Here is a 22,047-nt window from a genome sequence, read left to right as displayed (position 1 = left end):
AATAGAAGTTATCCATTGAAAAGAATCATGTAGCAGCTTGGAATTCTCGCACACCCATCCATGAAAAGCAATTTACTCGCACTCGTAAGTCCGGGACAATACATTGAATGGAGGCAGAGAAAGAACTAGACCCTGCGATAGTGCAATGCCAATGTTTCAATGGGTCAATCACTTTCAGAATAGCATTAAATGTCAGACACAAAAAAATAAACAACTAAATAGATAGTAACTAAAATGGAATTGTTTGTCATCCGCACTCACAAACATGAAGCAATTGAACATTTTGTCCTGTTGCTGAGGTGGCCTGTAGTAATAAACGTCCCTCAGAATCATCACGATAAAAAGTATTGATTAATTAAATTATATTATTTTAATATGATCGGTCCGACCCTGATCCAACCCTAATCCGACTAATAACACTTGACCCACTATCTCGATTAGTTTAATTCCCCGGTCCGGTTTTTGTTCCTTGGCTATTAGAGTTTAGGTGGGCTGCTGTCACCAAAGTTTCCGTAGCTGGTTGATGATTGATTGTTGAAGCTCTGGCAGTTGGCAAATTTTTTTGGTTGGGAATTTTTACTATTTCAGTAATACGGTTAACAAGTTCAATATAACAGTTAACCATATATTTTCAAGAAATTTAAAAAGTGACATTTTTACAATTTGAATAACGCGGTCAATAAATTCTGTAACGCTATTAACAAGTTCGATATAGCAGTTTAATAACAAGTTTTTCAAGAAATTTAAAAAATGGCATCTTCACAATTTTAATATTGTGATTAATAAGTCATGTAACGATATTTATAACTTTCATAATGCCATTAACAAAATTTTCTTATGAGGATTGATATTTTTAATACTAGCTTTCTATGAAGGTTGTACATCAAAATTTTTCTATTTATTAGATAGTTACTGTGGTTACAAGAGTTATTGATATTATTATATAACTTGTTATTATAGTTGTTAGTGACATTACGAGAATTGTTAATATCGTTACATAATTTGTTAATCGAGTTATTGAAATTTTAATAATGCCATTTTTTGAATTTTTCAGAAAACCTGTTGTTAATTGTTATGCTGAACTTGTTAATAGTATCAAAAAATTTGTTAACCGCGTTACTGAAGTTGTAAAAAAAAAAAAAATTGCCAATAGCCAGAACTCCAGCAACTGATCGTCGGTCAGTTGCCATAGCTCCGATGATGATGACCCACCTAAACTTTAGAAGCTGCCACCACCACCGGAGCTCTAAAGGCTGATGTGGGTGCTTGGTATTTTTTAAGGAAAGAAAATAAAGGATAATGTAGTTATTTCAACAAATTTACAAATCTCAATTTGGTCACCTATACCTAAATTAGGATTTTGCTTATTTAAGTGATCATTTAAGATTCTCTTTATAGTATTTGATGCTATTTATGTTAATATAATCATTCTATTATATTCTTCTAGTCCTAAATATAAGACTCTTTTTGTAGTGTAAATTACATTACAAAAGAGGTCTTATATTTAGAACTAGAGGACTAATATTTACTTTAATTTTAAATTTTGACATAAGGGTAAAGATATTTCAATCATTTCAATATTTACTCACTTTTTCTTCATGTTTTTTTTTCCTATCAAAGCAAGAGGGGTAATATTATTTTTTTTTCTCCGAAGTATTATTAAACACTAAAAGTAACGAAAATTCTAACTTTTAATTCATCACATTGTCATAAACGAATCTCTTTTATTAGAGCCAATTTCTGTTGGTAAATGCTTGGTTTTTCCCTTGCAACTAAATGATTTATTGCTCCCGCATCCTTCAACCCAGCTCACTGCGTTCCAATTTTTGGGTGATTTAGGCAAAAATCCATCCAGCGCTACCATATTGTCGTCTCACCCAGACCAGAGCTTCCATTTGGGCCGTAACGAATATGAATACTCCCAAACAAATGCCACTTCTTGGATGCTCTATTGGATTTTGGCGATATACCTCACTCAGGATCATTGCAGAGGACCAAGCTCTCCTGTGAGGTGTGAAGCCCACAAAACAAGGGTTGCCCCTATTATGATGTTAAACACTGAGTAGGACCAGTATTAATGGTGCTCATGATGTAAATACAGCATTAGCTCCGGTGGTTTTTTTTTTTAACCTGCGCTGGCAAAGCCCAACAGATTTCAAGTCTGTCTCCTTAACCGCTCGGACATATCGACGCAATAGCTCCGGTAGTTAATACAAGAGTTACTACTCTCTTTTTATTATTTATAGAGTCAAGAGAGAAGATATTTTTTGATTCTATTTATAGGTATTGAAAGAAATTTTTTGTATATATACACACTTTTACCTTTCATTTATTATTATGTGAGCTTTGTTTATATAAGGTGTAATATATATTTATAAGGATAAATTTACAAAATTATTGAATTTTGGATGAGAGTTAATAAAATTTAAGGTTTTTCTTAGTTTGTGTAAAATATATTAGAAGTGACTTATAAATAAAACCAGATGAGTAGATAATTAATTTGTGAAAGAGATTAATTAAGTTAGTTATTTGTAATAAATGGATGTTTTCTTTCCTAAAATACTCTTTCAATTATGTGTATTGGGACTCTCCTTAACAGAAACTCATAAAATGTTTAATTACCATAAGAATTACATTGGGGCAAAATGGATAAATATTAGAGACAAAATTAATTGGAGTCTATATTTAAGATCAAAATGAATTTTCAACTAGTTTTTATACCAAGAATTAAAGGTTGTGTTCCTTCAGTTCTTAATATAAGACCAATTTAACTAATTTGATTAGATTAAAGAAGTTAGTTAATTATAAAAAATATGACATGTTTTTCCTAAAACACCATAATCATCTTTCTTAACATCTCCTCTCCCTCTTCTACTTGATTATGATTGAGAGAGTATCCATAGGGGTAATTTAGAAAAAATTGATAAATATAAGAAATGATTCTTATATTTATGACTAAAACCAACTCAACAATTGGGTCTTATATTAAGGACCGGAGGAGTATAATTTAAGAGTATCAAAATCTGTACATGCCAATTCGTCTTATGCAGAAAAAGAGGCGATCCTACTATACACTGCTTTTTTCCTTTCATTATGAAAGACCACCATGTCCAAGAGCTAACAGAGTTGAAAATTGAGCATTACGATAGACACCCTCTACAAATGTTATTACCTAGATCACACATGTCCCAAGTATTGCATGCAAATGAAACAATATCTTTTATCTGGGTTCTAACTGGGTGATGGAAATTTGATTTATTGACACTGAATTGTGATTGCCATGTTTTTTGTATGGAATTGTTTCTAAGAGGAAACCAGGTTCTTTAGGTTGAGGCAAACCCCCCTCACTGCTTAACATTACAACCACAGATGCCATGTTTGGTCTATTATCAGGATGATTTTGCACACAAAGAAGACCGATATGGATGCATCTCAATACTTCTGATTCATTATAAGGTTCTTCCATATGTGCATCAATCAATTCAAGTGGGATTCCCTCCTTCCACAACCTCCATGCCTACAGAGATTCAAACATATATGATCTATCGTTTTGCTATACATGGTTTGTGAACGATAACAGAAAAAAATGTAAGTGCGGTTTGTTACTAAGATGCTCGATAAGGTTGACATTCTTGTTTGCCAAGGAGAATGCTCCATTTTTCTTTCCACTCATTGCCTCAAGCAATAAAATTCTAAAGCTGAAAACGTCGGATTTCATGGAGAATAACCCATAGATGGCATATTCAAGTGCCATATAACCACTGAATAAAACAAAGTAAACATTAATGACTTCACATATCATTCTTAAACGTGTATAAATACAAATAAAAAAAGTAATGAAGAGATATAGTAATAAAGAGATATACTCACTATGTACCGATAACTCTCCTTGTATTTTCTTCATTTTCATCTTTTCTGAATGTTTTTGCCAGGCCAAAATCTGATATTTTCGGATTCAAATTATCGTCCAATAATATATTACTTGCTTTGAGATCTCTATGAACGATACTTAATCTTGAATCTTAATGAAGATACGTAAGTCCTCAGGCAATTCCCCATATAATGTTGAAGCGCTTGAACCAACATAAGAGTTTCTTTTGGGTAGGAGAACCTATAAAGTTTTAAAAGAATACAAATTAGTTGTTATTGGAGCTGAATTTAAAAACAATTGATATTCAGTTGTCAAGACACGAACCAACAATAAATGAATCTAAACTATTATTTGACGTGTACTCGTAAATGAGCATTTTCTCCTCTCCTTCAGTGCAGCAACCAAGAACTTTAGCAAGATTTCGATGCTGTAAGTTGGGCACACAACATAACCTCATTCTTGAATTCCTTCATTCCCTGGTGAGAATTTTGTGAAAGTCGCTTCACAGCAATCTCTTGTCCACCACCTAATGTTCCCTAACCATTAAAAGTATTGTCATCGACCTCTAGCAGCTAAGCCCTCATAAATCAAAAGAATGAAACTATACTTGCTTCACAATCTTATTTGTTGGTTTTGTAAGTTACCTTATATGCGGGTCCAAAACCACCTTGGCCAAGCTTATTTTCATCTGAGAAGTTCTGGGTAGCACTAGCTATTGAGAAAATATTTTCACTCAAGCAAACTAAAAGACGGAAAGTTATACCTGTTAAAAAGGAACTAAAAAAAGAAAGGCAACCAAACCTGAGAAATGCTTACGTTTGGACTTTCTTCTGCTCTTATAAATCAGAGGGAGGTCAAAAGCATACAAAGTGCAAAAACAATAGCTGTTACCGCCGTTACTTTAATCTTGTATGAATTAGAACCTTCATGTTTAGCTTTAATTCGAGCACAGAAATGAACAAATAGTTAGTGAGGTAACACTTTGAAAAGTGAATAGATAACATTAAATGGAATATACCTTTATCTGTTGAAGCAAGGCGAATATATAGATCTTGGCCTGCATCATTTGACATTTATTTAAATCAAGTAGATCACCAAACCACATGACACAGCCACTGCCTCCTCCCCTAATATCTGAAAAAGAATAAGCAGTACAAGAACAATTTTCCCAACATCTGGCTTTGCACTCCTCAAGTGTCATACTTGCATTGGCCCAAGTATGTGTAGTATCTGGTAATTTAAGGTTACCATATTTAACAAGATTGTCTTTGCCCTTAACCTTACAACTCCAAGGTTTACTGCGAACACATCCTCCTGTCCAGTCATATATGTCCCAATTCTTACGTGATTTTGGCTCAAATCCTTTCAAGCATTGGCATAAGGTGGAGTCAACAATGGCACAAATTCCAAAAGCACCACAGAGATTACATCTTCCACAATTGTCCCTTGGAACATCGCCAAAATACTTCCAAGTTTGGTCCTCTTCAACCCACATGAGATTTTGCAGAGAGTTTCTTGTCTGGTTCAAGACTCTTATAGAGACCATTGACTCATTTAAGGGAACATACATGTAGTACACCTCATCCTTGCTAGACACAAGCGTTGCATTATAAAGCAACATCTTATTTGATGGAGTATCAACAAAATGATCACCATCCCAAGGGCCACTCCGGTAATATTTTGTCCGACCTTGCCAATAATATATTTCTGGGTAACTGTGAAGCATGAGCTCACATGTGAAATCTCCTGGAGAAGGGTCATCCCAATTCTTCCATGCTACTAAACGCCGGTTCAGACCGGTTCTCAAGTCCCATCCAAGCTTCATTCCTGGCAAAAATACGTTAGAGTAATGGTCGAAGCTTTGCCACAAGTAGTTTTGTGGATTCTGGTCTTTCTCGTCTCTTAGTACTAAGTTTCCAGAGTCTAAAAGCTGAACAATAGGACTCATCAAGGCCTTTGTTGTCTTCGTCGAGTTTGCAACCCAAAGAAGAGTCTCATTTTGGCTGAGAACAACAAGATGTCCCTCTTTGTTTATGCTCATCATGCCAAGCCTGTCTTTGGCTGGTTTTTCGCGGTTGGCAACCCAAAGAATATATCTAACTGGAACATTCTTGTGCCAGAGTCCAACGTAGCGGTTTGTGGAACTACCTGGGCTGAAAAATCCCAGTTCAAATCTTCTATCTTTAGACACCAAGGTGGATTTTCCATCATCAACCAGAGGCTGAGACTGTGTAATAGTATCGGGGGTTGCGGTGGCCAATAATGACGGAGAGAAGAATAAAAGCATATTGAAAAATAGAAGTAGCACACAATAAGGAAGGATTGCCATTATTAGAAATGATATTATGTTGGAGTTGTGAGCATGATCTAGCAAAGTCGGAAGAAGAAGCACGATGATTGATGACTTGGTCGCATGTTTGATCCTTGAAACATCATAGTTTAGACATGTCAGGCAGCGAACTTGTAACCAGGCAACAAGATGAAAATACACGAGAGGGGGTGATTGTGGGTGTTTTTGTAATTAACTTTGTGTTTTGAGGGCAATATATTATTCCAAGTCCAAAAACCTTTGAAAATTAATTATCATGATAGAAAATAGAAAGCAAGTTTATCATAGAGACAAGAACGTATTTGGATCAGTCAACCAAATACTACTCCATTCAATCCTATATATACAAGAGACTAACTACTCATATCTACTCCTTCGATCTTTAATATAAAACTTATTTAATTAATTTGATTAAATTAAAAAAATTAGATAAATTAGTTAATTATAAATTAAAGAATATGACATGTTTTTTTTAAAACACCATAACCATCTTCTTTAATATCCTTTCTCCCTCTTCTATTTAATTATGGTTGAAGCAGTATTCATAGGAGTAATTTAAAAAAAATTGATAAATATAAAAAATATGTCTTATATTTGGGACCAAAATTAACTTAACAATTAGGTTGTATACTAAGGACTGGAGGAGTATCTTATTTATTAAAAATTTCTCCTTATGCTCTTTATTATAAATATTAATTGCTTTATAAGTTACTCCCTCCGTTCCTTATTATAAGAGACATTTGATCCTTATGGCATGTTCCCATATATAAGAGACACTTAAAAGTTATCTCTATTTTTTGTATTGATTTTCTATTTTACCCCTATTTATTTTGTCTCCAACTCATACTCTCTCCTCCTCCCACTTCTCTTTCTTTTAATAATTTAATAATTCTCTCTCATACTCTCTCTCCTTATTAATGGGGGCATTGTTAGAAAAAAAATTATACTTTTTACACATTAATTGTCCTCAACTAATTTTAACTGTTTTTTTATCAACGTAATTTGGTTATTTGTCTCTTATAATAAGGAACGGAGAGAGTATTAAATATTTGGTAAAAGTTCAAAATTAATTGGTTTTTTTTTATAAAAAAAAACACATTGTGACGTATTTATAAAAAGTAAACGCTTTCAACTTTTTTTTAAAAATTTTTTTTTGTAGCTTAGTCGTTTGTTTTATATGTATAGGATTGGAGGAAGTATAATGGTAGAAAATGAAATACTGTAACTGTAGAAAATAGTATTCCCCTCGTCTTATACATAAGAACTATTTTATATGTTTATCAATTTTTTCTCAAATTAACTCTATTGATATTTCTTCAATAATAATCAAGTAGAGAAGAGAGAAACGGAATTAAGAAAGATGATTAAAATATTTTTTTTAAAAAATATATCATATTAACTAATTTAATTAACATACTTAATCTATTCAAATTAGTTAATTAGATATTATATTAATGATTAAAGAAGTACTACATACAGTACAGAAACAGCTTATGTGACCACTTTGAATGCTAGCTAATTATGAAATATACAGAAATCAAGAATAGCAAACAAAGAATATGATCCCACACTTAGGAGGATAGAAAAAATAACTCGAAGGGACTACACAACCAGAAAATAGTCCTGTATATGAATGGCACTATGAACATCCGACTAAATACCACTTATGCATTGAAATCCGAAAAGCGGTACTATGAACAATATACTCAAACCAAACACTTTGGAAGCTAAATATCAAATATAAACCAAGGTCAAGAAAAGCATACAGAGTACATGGTCTCACTTGGGAAGATGTATACACCGAAAAACATAAAAACAACAAAAAGGAAAATCTCAAACAAAGGGAGCAAAATAGGCTCACACGATGGTGCTGCCAAAAGCAATACAAAACCATAACCAGAATAATGAAAGGATGAAGAAGGAGAGTATTACAACTTTTTTAAGTTGCGTACGTTCTCTATCTACTCATCATCCTCTAACCTTGTTTAGTTTAATATACAGCTCTTAATTGTAGTTGGGACAGTTTGAGTAAGAAGATGGAGCCATTAACTTATCGATCATCCTCAACCTTCTTCCATTATTTCTCTTCTTTTTTGCTGACACAATCATTTGATAGAGAGAGAGAGAGAGATGAGAGGAAATTTCAAATTTTGTATGTGTTGTATTTGAGATGAGATGATGATAGTTAATTAGTGACTATCGATAGACACTTAATTATAGAAGAGAGGAAATTTGTGTTTTATAGATATTGGAATCACGTGGCAGTAATAAGAACCACCGCTTTCCCAAAGCAGATAAGCTTTTCATATACAAGCAAAAGCTCAAAAGCTGAAAACTGCATTGTCCACAATCGCCGGCCACGGAAGAATGATATCTCAAGATAATGGAAGAGTTTTCAGGCCAAAAAAAACAAGATAATGAAAGAGTTTTCTCAATTTTAAAAAAATCTCTCCAGTGGTGATTTGAGGATGGATGAGGATTATTACATGCATGCTTTTGATCTCGCATCATCTTAAATTTTAATATAAATACTTTATATGTCACCTTCTTACTAGGCCTGCACATGGGACGGGACGGGACGGGACCGGGACAACCCCGTCCCGGTTGCGTCCCGGTCCCGACCGGGACCGAGACTCAACCGGGACGGGACAGGACGTCCCGCATCAGGAAGGCATTGTGGATAGGCTTCAAATTGGGCTACACCAATGGGTTTATGGTTACAATGACTTGGCCCAACACCTTTATTTCCTGCTAGTACCTAATGGGAATAAATTGGGCTGAACTAAATCCATTGGGCCTATGAATTTTTTGTTCAAAGCCATAGACCCTCCAAACACTTGAAACACACGAATTACACTTCAAGAGAAGGCAGGGCCGCAGGGAATTGGGGAAATACACAGACTACCTGATTAACTAACCGAAAAAAAACCACCTGAAGCAAATTTACAGCTTCAAAACACATAATAACAACAGGGAATTGGGAAAATACACAGACCACCTGATTAACTAACCGAAAAAAAACCACCTAAAGCAAATGTACAGCTTCAAAACACATAATAACAGCAGGGAATTGGGGAAATACACAGACCACCTGATTAACTAACCGAAAAAAAACCACCTGAAGCAAATGTACAGCTTCAAAACACATAATAACAACAGGGAATTGGGAAAATACACAGACCACCTGATTAACTAACCGAAAAAAAAACCACCTGAAGCAAATGTACAGCTTCAAAACACATAATAACAACAGGGAATTGGGGAAATACACAGACCACCTGATTAACTAACCGAAAAAAAACCACCTGAAGCAAATTTATAGCTTCAAAACACATAATAACAAGTTAACAACCACATGAAGCAAAATATAACTCAATCTAACTAATATCCATGAAGGCTACAACAATCATTTAAATATAGAAGAAGTTCAAGGATTAATCAAAGACAAAGGCTGAAATAATTTGAACACAAGTTGTTTAGTTGTCCAGCATCCATTCCAGCCAAATCAAAATACATAGATAGGCTCATACGTTTAAACTTAAAGTCTTAAACAACAACACAAAATCACAGCTACAGAAATCCAACTCAACAGTCAACATGAACACAAAGATAGAAATACAACAACACAAATTCAGAAGCACAACAAATCAGCAATAGTCAACATTTAGTCATCCACTATTTCTTTGGCTCTTGCTCTTGGTCAATTAAATTTGATGCTACTTCTTCATCTGCAAAGAAAGAAAAGAACAGGAAAAAGACAATTATTTTTAAGAATAAAATAAATTTGATGTTATAAAATAAATAATATGATCATAATTCATTTACCATGTATCACATCATCAGTGTCATTAAAGTCATCAGTGTCAAGTCCTTTTAGCTTGGATGTAGATGGAGATAGCCAATTTTATGCACAAATAAGCGCCTCAACCATCTTAGGGGATAATGAGCTTCTAAAATCATCAATAATACGACCTCCTGTGCTAAATGCTGATTCTGAAGACACAGTGGAGATAGGCATCGCTAATACATCACTAGCAATCAATGAAAGGACTCTATACTTGCTAGCATTAACTTTCCACCAACCCAGAATATCAAATGCAGGATCACGAGCTTCAGCTAACTCAGCATGAAGATACTTCTCCACCTCAGCATACTTATCTGTTTGAAGCTCAATCTCAGTTTGTGCAAGGAACCTTTCCATTGCAGTGAAAGCATCATCTCCATCCATATCCAAGGATTCTACATTATTCAAGTCTGTGATATTGCTAGAAGCCATTTGTGATTGAGTTTCAGTCTGAATTTCAGCCTGAGATGTGCCAAGCACCCTTGAATAATGGTCATACAGGCGATACAAGACATCTGAAACTTTCTTTGTCATCTCTTCACGATGTGCAAGATCATTATACATATCCTCAAAAGCAAATTTAAAAATTTCATCTTATACCTTGGGTCAAGAACCACTGCTATCACCAACAAAGGATTAAAGTTGTCAAACTTCCCCCAATACTTGTCATACTTGATCTGCATATTCTTAGCCATGGAAGACAACAAAGAACTTTGATTATTTGCCCTTCTATTCAAAATGGCAGCCACATTAACTATTTGTTGGAAGGCTATATTTGATGTCACATAAAGTGATCCTGAAAATTTCAGAGTGACATTGTAGAACACCTTAAAAAATGCAACAAACTCCCTAGCCACTTGAAAATCTACTGCATTAGGAGGACCAACTAAGCTCTTTTCTAAAAATGATTTTTTGTACTCCACATCAGTTTGCTCCATCCTATCAAACACGCTACCAAATTTAATGGCATTCTCCAACATTATATAGGTTGAATTCCACCTAGTTGGACAATCCATGCTCAAGAGATTCTTTGAATCAATTTTCATTTTTTCCACAAGCTCCTTGAATTTTCGAAACCTTGATGGAGAAGATCTTACATATTTAATGGCATTCCTAATGGCATCAATAGAGTGATGCATGTCCTTCACACCATCAGAAACAATCAAATTTAATATATGTGCACAGCATCGTATGTGCATGAACTCCCCATCACAAACTAGACCATTCCAATGTTTGAAAACCGCCTTCAAAGTTGATAATGCACTATCATTTGAAGAAGCATTATCAACGGTGATAGTGAATACCTTGTCAATGTTCCATGACAATAAGCATTTCTCTATTTCTTCTGCAATTGTATCACCCTTATGGTTTTCAACTACTGAAAAATTCAAGAGTCGCTTCTGTAATTGCCAATCTTCATCAATCCAATGAGCAGTTAAGGACATATAATTGGCATTTTGATTGGAAGTCCATGTATCCATAGTGAGGGAAACACGAACTTTTGCCTTTTTAAAATAACTTCTCAACTTTCCAGCTTCTTCAAGATACAACTTGTAGTAGTCTCTGGTAGTAGTCATTCTAGAGGGAACTTGAAATCGGGGTTCTATGTCATTCATCATTTGTTTAAAACCCTCGCTTTCCACAATCCGAAAAGGCAGTTCCTCCAATATAATAAATTTTGCAACAGCTCTTCTGCACCGCTCTTGAGTAAATAAATGATGTGTCACTGATTTAGAGGAGGACCCTAGTTGAGAGGCTGTAAACAATGATTGTGTCATCTTGTTGGCTTTGTTTGGATTTTTGGGACACCTCCTTGCATGCTTTCGCAATCCATTTGTCCCATGTCTAGTAGGATGACAAGCAATTGTAGCTGGGCAATACTTGCACTTAGCTCGATGTTCTCCCTTAGTTTGGTCCAAAGGAAGCTTGTCAAAATGCAGCCATACATTAGATGTTTTCCTTCTTTTTGTTGGTATCTCTTCTCCCTCAATATTTGAGGCATTTGGGGCCTCTGTTTGTGTTGCTTCTTCATTAGACATTGATACTGAATCATTGCTTTCAGTTTCAAAATCTCCTTCAACATTTCCAATGTTTTTTTCAGTAGCGGGTGTAGTGCCAATAGGGGCCATTTCGGTCTTCCTAAGCAGATTAAGCAGCATTGAACAAATTAAACACATTAAGCAGCATCAAAGTATTTCAAATGACTTGAACATATCAAAGACCCAATTTTCAAACACAGAGAACCCAATTTTCAGTTTTTAAGCACAGACCCAATCAAAGAACGCCTACTAAATTTCAGAATCAAGATTTTTATCATTTTCAGAACTCCTACTGGTTTAAATGTAAAGTCAAGGAACAAAGAAGCAGCACGATAAAGGGGATTGGGGCTTGGAGACGGGCAGACAGTAATAGGGCAAGCATCAAAGCAGTCAAGCAGGTGGGATCGGGGATGACGAACGGATGGAGAACAAAGTTACTTACCTGGTCCTGCTGGTTGCTTACAGAGAGTGATCGACGGAGCAAGCGAGTGAAGTGACGGCGGAACCTGCGACCCGCGAGCCTGCGATTGATCAACGGTGGCACCGAGCAAGAGGCTAAAAGCTCAGATTCAAAAGCTGAGACCGACAGCGAGAGGCAAAAAGCTCAGATTCAGAAGCCGAGACGAGAGAGAGAGAGAGAGAGAGAGAGAGGCGAGAAGCTCAGATTCACCGATTCAAAAGCCGGTGAACAACAGTGAGCAACAGTGACTCGATGAGGAGCAACGGTGAACCAGTGAGGGTGAGCGACGGTGAGCAACAGTGACTCGATGATGAGCGACGGTGAGCGATGGTGAATGAGCGACCTCTGACACTGTGAGTCTGTGAGCGATGATGAAGGCGCAACCGTGGAGATCTCAGCTTGGACGCTGAAGGAGGAGGAAATGAGGAATTGGAACACTGAACAAGTGAACAGTGAACACTAACACTCTAACACGACTAACAGGACTCGGGGTCGGGGTCTCACTCTCGGTCTCGGTAATTAGACAATCATAATAACAAAAAAAATATTAAAAAAATTAAAAAAAAAGGGGACGGGACGGGACGTCCTGAAAGCTAGCTCGAGTCCCGTCCCGTCCCGGGACTTTTACTGTCCCGGTCCCGGTGGTGTCCCGTCCCGGCCTCACTCGGGACGGGACAGTCCTGTCCCTAAACCTCCGAGACGGGTACGGGACAGCCGGGACGGGTTCACACTTGAGCACCCCTACTTCTTACTCCTCCTATCCTTAATATGGGAGCTAGTTAGGGAGTTGATATTGGTCTTATATGTAAAATTTATTTCTTACATTTATCAATATTTTTTCAAATTAGCCCTATTAATATTTTCCCAACAATAATCAAGTAGGGAAGAGAGTGAGAGAATTAAAAAAGATACTTAAGATATTTTAACTAATATTTTTAATCTACTCAAATTAGTTAACTAGATTTTATATTAAAAACTAGAGGAGTATTTATTGATACTTGCATTGATCCCCCATTATATAATTATTTTTTAGCTTCTCTTAATCTCCTAATTGCTTAAGGATTTAAAAACGGGACTTGATGCGCTTATAATTTTTTTCACCTTTTTTTAAATTAAATACATAAAATTTATTATTTGTTATTATACTATCTCTGGTTCTTAATACAAGAATTACTTAACTAATTTGGATATATTAAAAAAATTAGTTTAGTTAATTATTTGTAACAAATATGAGTTGACTTAATCATGATTGCTTTTAAAAGGAAGCAACTTAATATATGTAATAATTAGAATACTTTAGATAATGAATTATAAATTTAAAAGAACAAGTGTCTTAAAATTTTATATTTAAGATCAAATTTAAATTTTAACTAATTAACTCTTATATTAATAATGGACGGTCAAAAGGCAAAGCTCAAGAAAATAATGATAAACATTGCTTTCACACTATAAATAATAGAGTCCTAGGTATAAAAGCTGGGACCAATAACGAATCGGGCCTTCTGACCAAAGGTAAGTTCCATTCCCCCCCCCCCCCCACCCTTTTTTTTTCCTTTTTTATATCAAAAATCAAAGGTATGTCGGCTTAATTTGTCTCAGTTATAGGAGAGGGCACGTGAGTCATACCACTTTTGGAAGAAAGAAAGAAAAGGAAAAAATATTTACAAGTTCACTGGCCACTGCCAACATTTTCAACTATCAATTTTCTAAAGGTTATTTTGGTCAAGACATTTTTTACGAGGAAAATGACCGAGGCCTTCGACAGTAATTTAAAAAATTCGGGCTCCCTTTATATGAGTAGTTTCATTATGCGTGCCTGCTACTGCTCATCCAACTATTTTTTATTTTAATTTCTTCGGTATAATTAGTTAACAAAATTTGGTTGCTTTACTTTACTAGGCAAAATAATACCCCAGTTTATAGTTTAACTTAAATTACAAATGAGATCATGTATTAAGAACAAAAAATAATACTTAACAACGTTTTGTGTCCCTAATGATCAAATTAATAACATTGTTGCCAAACACTACATTTGTGTTCAGTCCTTGGACCTTGATGAATATTTCTTACTTCCATAGGAAAAATCTATTGGCGATAATTAAGCACAGTGCAAGTATAAGAAAAAGAGTTAATCAAGCGCATGTAGTATATAGTCAAAGAGAAAATTAGGTACTTTATTAAATATAAAATATAAATAATACTTTATCCCTTTCGTCAATTAATTAATTTATTCTACGTTATTATAATTTTTGTTGGTGATTGAGTACTGATCATAACCTCCAATTCAAATAATTCGTTATTAATTTAGATTTCAAATTAAAATTATTATGTGCCTAGCTATATAGCCTAGAATACGACAAACTTAAACAGAACCAATTAATGCTATATTATATATACACAAAAAGGGACGCATGATGGATGGATTACGCTAGACCAAGGCTCAATCTGAAATCTAGTTTAATTTATTGATTGGGTTGGATTTGGTGGTCTATGGTCTGGTTTAGTCCATTAGTGACTCGAGATTGGACTGAACTAGATATAGCCTACTGAATTACTTGGACTAATCCAGGTAATCTAGAACCTCAATTTTTTTAAAATTTTTTTGTTTATGAAATCAAGATTTCATATTAATAAACACAATTAGCACAATAAAAAAACTATAATCATATAAAAATCATTTCAAAACATTAAGATTTAATCATAAATCCATAAGAATTTCTAACAATATTAAATAACAACAAAAACAACATTTTAAATTACTAAATATTTTTTTAGACCAAACTAGACTAGTGCAAGTGGTCTAACTACTCAGTCTTGAACCTAGTTTAGCCCGACTAGCTAGACTGGTCCAATATAGTCTGTTTTTGTCATATTGTTTATTTGGATTAAACCGAAATAAACTGAACCACCTCGAATTAGATTGGACTAAATCAGGCCATCAGGTTTTTACATAGCTCTTGTACACACCTAAGAAATGAGTACAAGTAATTTTGCAAGTGGCTATCACGATATGATCACACTTGGACACCTAAGGCTCCCATTAGTGCCTAGATAATAATGATGCTCGTCACTATGAGAAACTAGATATATACACTTTTTCTTGCAGACAATGATGTGCACTTAGCTCAATAATTCAATCGCAAGTATAGGCACACGCAAACAACAGTTCATCTACTGAGAATTTTTGGGCACCAGATTATTCCAACATAGAGGTTTGTGCAATTGACTTCCTGCGCGCTGAAACCTGAAAGAAAGAACCCACTTCAAATGTTCCATATCTTTGGACACCAACGTGGTCCTGAAGTGGCTGAGAATGTGTGATAAAATGTTACTTCCGTTTCTCGATACAAGATCTTGTTTGATTTTTATTTTAATTCTAAATATAAAACCCAATCTACTTTGTCTTTCATATTTATCTTTTTTTTTTAAGATAGTCATTTAATAATGGTAGTTCTAGATAACAAATTTGATTAGAAAAGATATTTTAGAAAAAACAATACATATTCAATACAAATAACTAACTTAACTGAGTTCTTTAATCTTCCCAAATTGGTCAATTGGGTCTTATAATTAGGACCGGAGGTAGTATTATTTTATATTTAGTACTTCCAGCCACTAAGGAAACACATTCGCAGTGGATTAGAAGTTTGTGAGTACGAATATATCATGCATTGTATTACGTTCGCGAGTCGTATGATTAAGATGTATAGTTGCAATCAGAATAAAAGGTGAAAATAATATTAACGTAGTACTAGTCAGAGATGAAAATCATCTCCGCAACAACCATCAATTCATAAAAACAGAAAGATAATACACTTTTATTCCTCCTGATTAACTTTCCCAAGCAAAAATCTATAATGACATGATGAATCTCCAACCTTAAAACATGTCATAATTACTTTACCCGCTTAGCAAAAGCACCATAGTTAGTTAGTTTTTCCTTACCTTTCTTTCGACTCATTTTTTTTTTTCAGTACAATATGGTTAGTGCTGAATAAAACTAGGATCGCCGAATATGAGAGCTAGAAATGGAAGCCGCAACAACAGCAGTAGTTGCAGCTGCTTCATCTGTTGAAGAACATATGCAGACACAATAAAACAATCAATGCCTTATGATTCATGAGAGTTACATATAGTTTAATAGCAATGTGCTATCTCCTGTTCTAAATTTAAGATCTAGCTTGTAGTTTAAGAAATGATTACTATTTTGCTACTTTATCTTTCTTTTCTTTTACTGACTTCTCAATATTGTGATTTTCTATAAGCAAACACAAAATATCCATCTTTGTGCTTTACAGTTTTTAACTATATTTATACTGGTGGCTCAAAGAAAACTTTAATCTTTAAGGGTGAAGGTCGAGGAAGAAGAACAACCTAATGGAATTAATTGATGGTTGTTGGGGAGATGCTTTAAATTTATGACTAGTACTGTGGTTGTATTGTGTTGCTTTCTTTCTGACATTCGACTGCAACTCGATACGCCAGACATGGCCTTAATAATTGTGATGCTAAGCACTGAAAATTCTTTTCTTGATCTCAGTCTCTTATGCAGGTCGAGTAATTCATTATTCTTGCAGATGTAGGTTAAGTAAATACATATAATGTCCTAAATGTAGCGCTTTGCAAGATGGGTAATTTTTTTTTTTTTTGAAGTTGTAATATCCCAAATTTTATGGATTTGAGTAAAGCATGATGAAGGAGAAATTTTTAGAGAAATTATTGGGATTAAGACCTTTCAAATATGGTCTGAATAATTATAAAGTTAATTTCAGGAATTTAGGACCTATTTTCTTGGAAAATTCAAGGAAAAATAGTTAGAGGATAATTTTTGAGTTGAGATTTTTAGAATAATTATTTCATAGACTAAAGAAGTTAATGGAAGAAGAAAATTTATATAAAATATCCAGGTTTGATTTCTGGAATTATTTGATTATCCAAAAAAAAAAAGTAGAGAAAGATCAAATTGAAGGGAAAATGAAGACCAAAGGGCAGAATGGTCATTTCACATCCCTCAGCCATCTAGTATGCCCTAACGCCTCCTCCCTTCTCATTTTGCTCTGCTATTCGAAGGGAAAATAGAGAGAGAGTTGAGAGACTTCGAGAGAGATTAAGAAGAGCAAATGCAATCAGAGGAGGGAATCGATTTATACCAAAGTGGAAATCAAACAAGGTGAGTCTCCTAAATCTTCTTCCATCTTTGTTTTCTGTTATTTGGTCATGTGTTGCAAGGTGATTATGAAGATGAAATCTGGTTTTTGAGGGAGAAAGTGAAGAGTATGACAGCCAAGCTATAGAAATCGTCCTTAATGGTTAGGATGAAGTTTGTGGTTGAGATTTCTGCACTTGCTTTTTACGATTGATTGCTCTGGTTATAGTTTCTGAAACAGGGGTTTGAGGATTTAAGGAAATGGATTCTGGTTTGGGTAATGGATGATTAACGAGTGTAAATATAACTAATTATTTTCTGGCTATATGATTATAATATGTTGATTTTATATGCTCTGTGTAGTTATTGAGGGATTGGAGAGGGTGTGTTTTGAATAAGGAGAATTCCAGACTTAATGATGGAAGGATGCTGTTCGATTTTGCTGGTCAAGAAGCATTTGAATGCTAAACGCATGAGCTATATATATATATATATATATATATATATATATATATAACAAAGCCTTTTGAGACCGGAGCATTGGGAGAAAGAATTGGGCTCTTTATATATTCTTTTGGTTTTGGCTCCACATTCTGAATTATAGTAGTGAACAGATTTTCTTGGAGTTAAAATGGAAAAGTAATGCCAAAATCTAGAATTTTCATAAGCGAAGGAAATTCTTGAGATTGGGAACTAACTAAAGCATGATATGTATGTATATGTTTGGTGTTTATCTCAGCAACGTTGATGTTATGACTTGAGGGATGAAACTAAATCCCATGGTATTAATTATGTATACCTGATTGATAGAGCAATCTGGAATTTTTCAAGGAATGGTGTAGAGGGTGAAAATATATATATATATATATATATATATAATGAGGAATAAAAATAATGTTTTAGTTGAAGGTTGATGCTGGAAAAATTTAGAAACAGTGGCAGAATGGTGTTGTTCGAATTATAGCAGGTGTTTGGGGTGTCTAAATGCAAAATGTTTAAATAGGAAGTTTATAGGCTTATATAAATGTTATATTATAGATATGTATGTCAAATAGGAGTCTTAAGAGGATGGAAGTTAAATGTGATGCCCCGTTAAAATGATCATAAAGGATTTAAATTATAAGGAATGTGTTAATGTGTTAATGTAACGTTCTAGATGACTATCTAGATATATATATTAATATGCCCTTGCTCAAATAATTTATAAGATTTGATATTTGTTCGAATCTATTAAGAAAGAAGCCAAGAAGGAGACAAGGGGAAGGGAGTACGGAAGAAAAGCAAAAGATAGTAACTCTTTTCTTTTGATGGATTGTGCATTGATTGCCACATGCTTGGATGTGCCTTTATGCTGATTGTGCATGAGAACATGTAAGTTGCCTTTGCATGATAATAATTGTCATGACAATATGTGCTAGTTTCCATTTATTTTGGAATGTGGGCGCAATAGATAGCGATTGGCTATATGGGTGTATGGTGTGTGTGCATCATTGATTATATTTGGATGCAAGGTGTTGTTCTCTTTTGCCTGTGTAGCATGTTGTTTGTGATTTTGTATGATTACGTGAAGGAAATTTGTTACTACTGAGATTCTTTAGAATCTCACCCTTTCTTCCATGTAATACAGTAAGAGCAAGTACTCCTAAGGGTAAGGGAGTAGTGATCGGTGGAGTTTAAAGGTGCAGGAAACTAGCGATCTTTTGTGTATATATATATTTTGTTTAAAATGCATCTTATTTTGAAGTGAAGATATATTGTATATCTATTTTGATATGTAAATATTCCTCTATAAGGAGGTGGCTAAGGGCAGATAAATCATGATAACTACTATTGAAGGAAATGATCAATATTTTGATATCTAGTTATTATTTTGTCTAAAATTATGTGTATCTGTATATATAACTTTTTGTATGAGCCTATGGCCAGAATATTGAATGTTAGATCCTACTGGCTATAATTGATTTGATATAGGATCCAAAAGGCTGGATGGAAAAAGAATGGATTCAATGGTTGAATATGAACCATTGGTCTTAGTCGGTTTTTACCGTTTTTGTAAAAGAGTTAAATCGAGTACTTAAACCACTAGACAGGTTACTTTAAAAGTGAATTTTTGAAAAGTCTAAAACTTTTCAGAAAATCCCATTCCTTGAACAGGATCAAACTTTGTGCTTGGGAACTGTAAAAAAAAAAAAAATGTCTTCCCCAGGATTGGAACCTGGCTTTTAATGATTCAAAATTAAATGAAATAACTCTATTGATGTATAAAGGATAATCGTGACAGAAGTGTTATTGGATACTAAATGAAAATTTTAATTTTTAATTCATCATATTGTGATAAACTGATTTCTTTTATTAGAGCCAACTTCTGTTGGTAAATCCTTGTCTTTTTTTCCCCCTGCAACTAAATGATTTATTGCTCCCGCATCCTTCAGCCCAGTTCACTGCGTTCCAATTTTTGGGTGATTTGGGCAAAAATTCTATTAAGCACTGCCATATTGTTCTCACCCGGAGCAGAGTTTCCATCTGGGCCGCATCGATTATGAATTCTCCAAAACAAGTGCCACTCCATGTAGACTCTATTGGGTTTTGGCGATATATATACTAACGATCATTGCGGAGAGTGAAGTGTGAAGTCAACGAAACAAGGGCCGCCCCAATTGCTGCATGATGCAAAACGCTGATTAAGACCGGTATTAAAGGTGTTCATGATTTAAATATGGCATAGTTAATATAAGAGTTATTACTCTAGTTTTATTTATAGGATAAAGGAAGAAGATATTTTTTGGTCCTATTTATAGGACACTGAGAGAAATTTTTTGTATGGATATACAATTTTACCCTTCATTTATTATTATGTTGACTTTGTTTACATGAGTTGTAATGCATACTCTTCTGATCCTATTTATAAGGTACTTCCAACATGTTTTACATAGATAAAAAAAACCTTAAACTGTATTAACTCTTCATTAAAATATAGTAACTTTTCAACTTTACCCTTATTTAATATATACATCTTTCAAAAAACATAAATATCTACATTATAATAAATGAAGGACAATAGTATATTCATGGTAAAAAATTAATGAAGTGACTTATAAATAGGATTAAAAAAAACTTTCTCTCCGCCCTATAAATAAGACTAGAGGAGTATTTAATAAGGATAAAGTTGAAAAATTGTTGAATTTTAAATGAAAGTTAATGAAATTTAAGATTTTTCTTAGTTTGTGTGAAACATGTTAGAAGTGAATTATAATGAGAGTAGATAACTAATTTGTGAAGAAAATTAGCTGAGTTAGTTATTTGTAATAAATGTATGTTTTCTTTCTTAAAATACTCTTGTAATCATATGCATTGGACTTATCTTTAATAGAAACTCATAAAATGTTTAATTACCATAGGAATTACTTGGAGGCAAAATGGATAAACATTAGAGATAAAATAGATTGGAGTCTAATATTCAAAACCAAAATGAATCTCCAACTAGCTTTTATACTAAGAATTAAAGGTTGTATAATTTAAAAGTATCAAAATCTGGATATGCCAATTCGTCTTGTGCAGACAAAGAGGCGATCCTACCATACACTACTTTTTATCCTTTCATTATGAAAGACCAACATGTCCAAGAGCTAACAGAGTTGAAAATTAAGCATTATGATAGACACCCTCTACAAAGGTTATTACCTGGATCACACGGGTCCCAAATATTGCTATAAATTTATAAATATTTCATGCAAACAAAACAATACTTTTATCTAGGTATTAACTGGGTGATAGAAATTTCATTTATTGATGCTGAATCATGATTGCCATGTTTTTTGTATGGAAATGTTTCTAAGAGGAAACCAGGTTCTTTAGGTTGAGGCAAATCTCCCTCACTGCTTAACATTACAACCACAGACGCCATGTTTGGTCTATCATCAGGATGATTTTGCACACAAAGAAGACCGATATGGATGCATCTCAATACTTCTGATACATTATAAGGTTCTTCCATATGTGGATCAATCAATTCAAGTGGGATTCCCTCCTTCCACAACCTCCATGCCTACAGAAATTCAAACATACATAATCTATCATTTTTCTATATATGGCTCGTGAAAGATAACAGAAAAAAGTGTAAGTGAGGTTTGTCACTAACAAGCCCAATAAGGTTGACATTCTTGTTTGCCAAGGAGAATGCTCCATTTTTCTTTCCACTCACTATCTCAAGCAATAAAATTCCAAAGCTGAAGACGTCAGATTTCATGGAGAATGACCCATAAATTGCATATTCAGGTGCCATATAACCACTTGAAAAAGAAAAAGTAATCATCAATGACTTCATATATCATTTTTAAACATGTGTATAAATACAAATA

The 22,047-nt window shown here is 34.1% G+C and overlaps 1 protein-coding gene and 1 pseudogene across 1 annotated transcript in view; both read right to left on the bottom strand.

Moving 5' to 3' along the window:
* Positions 1-3,151: 3,151 nt before the first annotated feature.
* Positions 3,152-22,047, bottom strand: part of LOC114741150 (G-type lectin S-receptor-like serine/threonine-protein kinase At4g27290) — a 23,330-nt pseudogene continuing 4,434 nt past the window's right edge.
* LOC114741153 (uncharacterized) overlaps positions 12,373-22,047 on the bottom strand; it is a 22,320-nt gene continuing 12,645 nt past the window's right edge. Inside the window, 4 exon segments of the mRNA XM_028929405.1 lie at positions 12,373-12,659; positions 12,777-12,980; positions 21,497-21,734; positions 21,828-21,978. Of these exon segments, the coding sequence (XP_028785238.1) occupies positions 12,373-12,659; positions 12,777-12,980; positions 21,497-21,734; positions 21,828-21,978 (880 nt within the window).

Source organism: Neltuma alba, unplaced genomic scaffold, assembly GCF_004799145.2.
Source record: "Neltuma alba isolate B1F8T4 unplaced genomic scaffold, ASM479914v2 tig00003290_pilon, whole genome shotgun sequence".
NCBI lineage: Eukaryota > Viridiplantae > Streptophyta > Magnoliopsida > Fabales > Fabaceae > Neltuma > Neltuma alba.
This window is presented reverse-complemented; position numbering and strand designations above follow the sequence as displayed.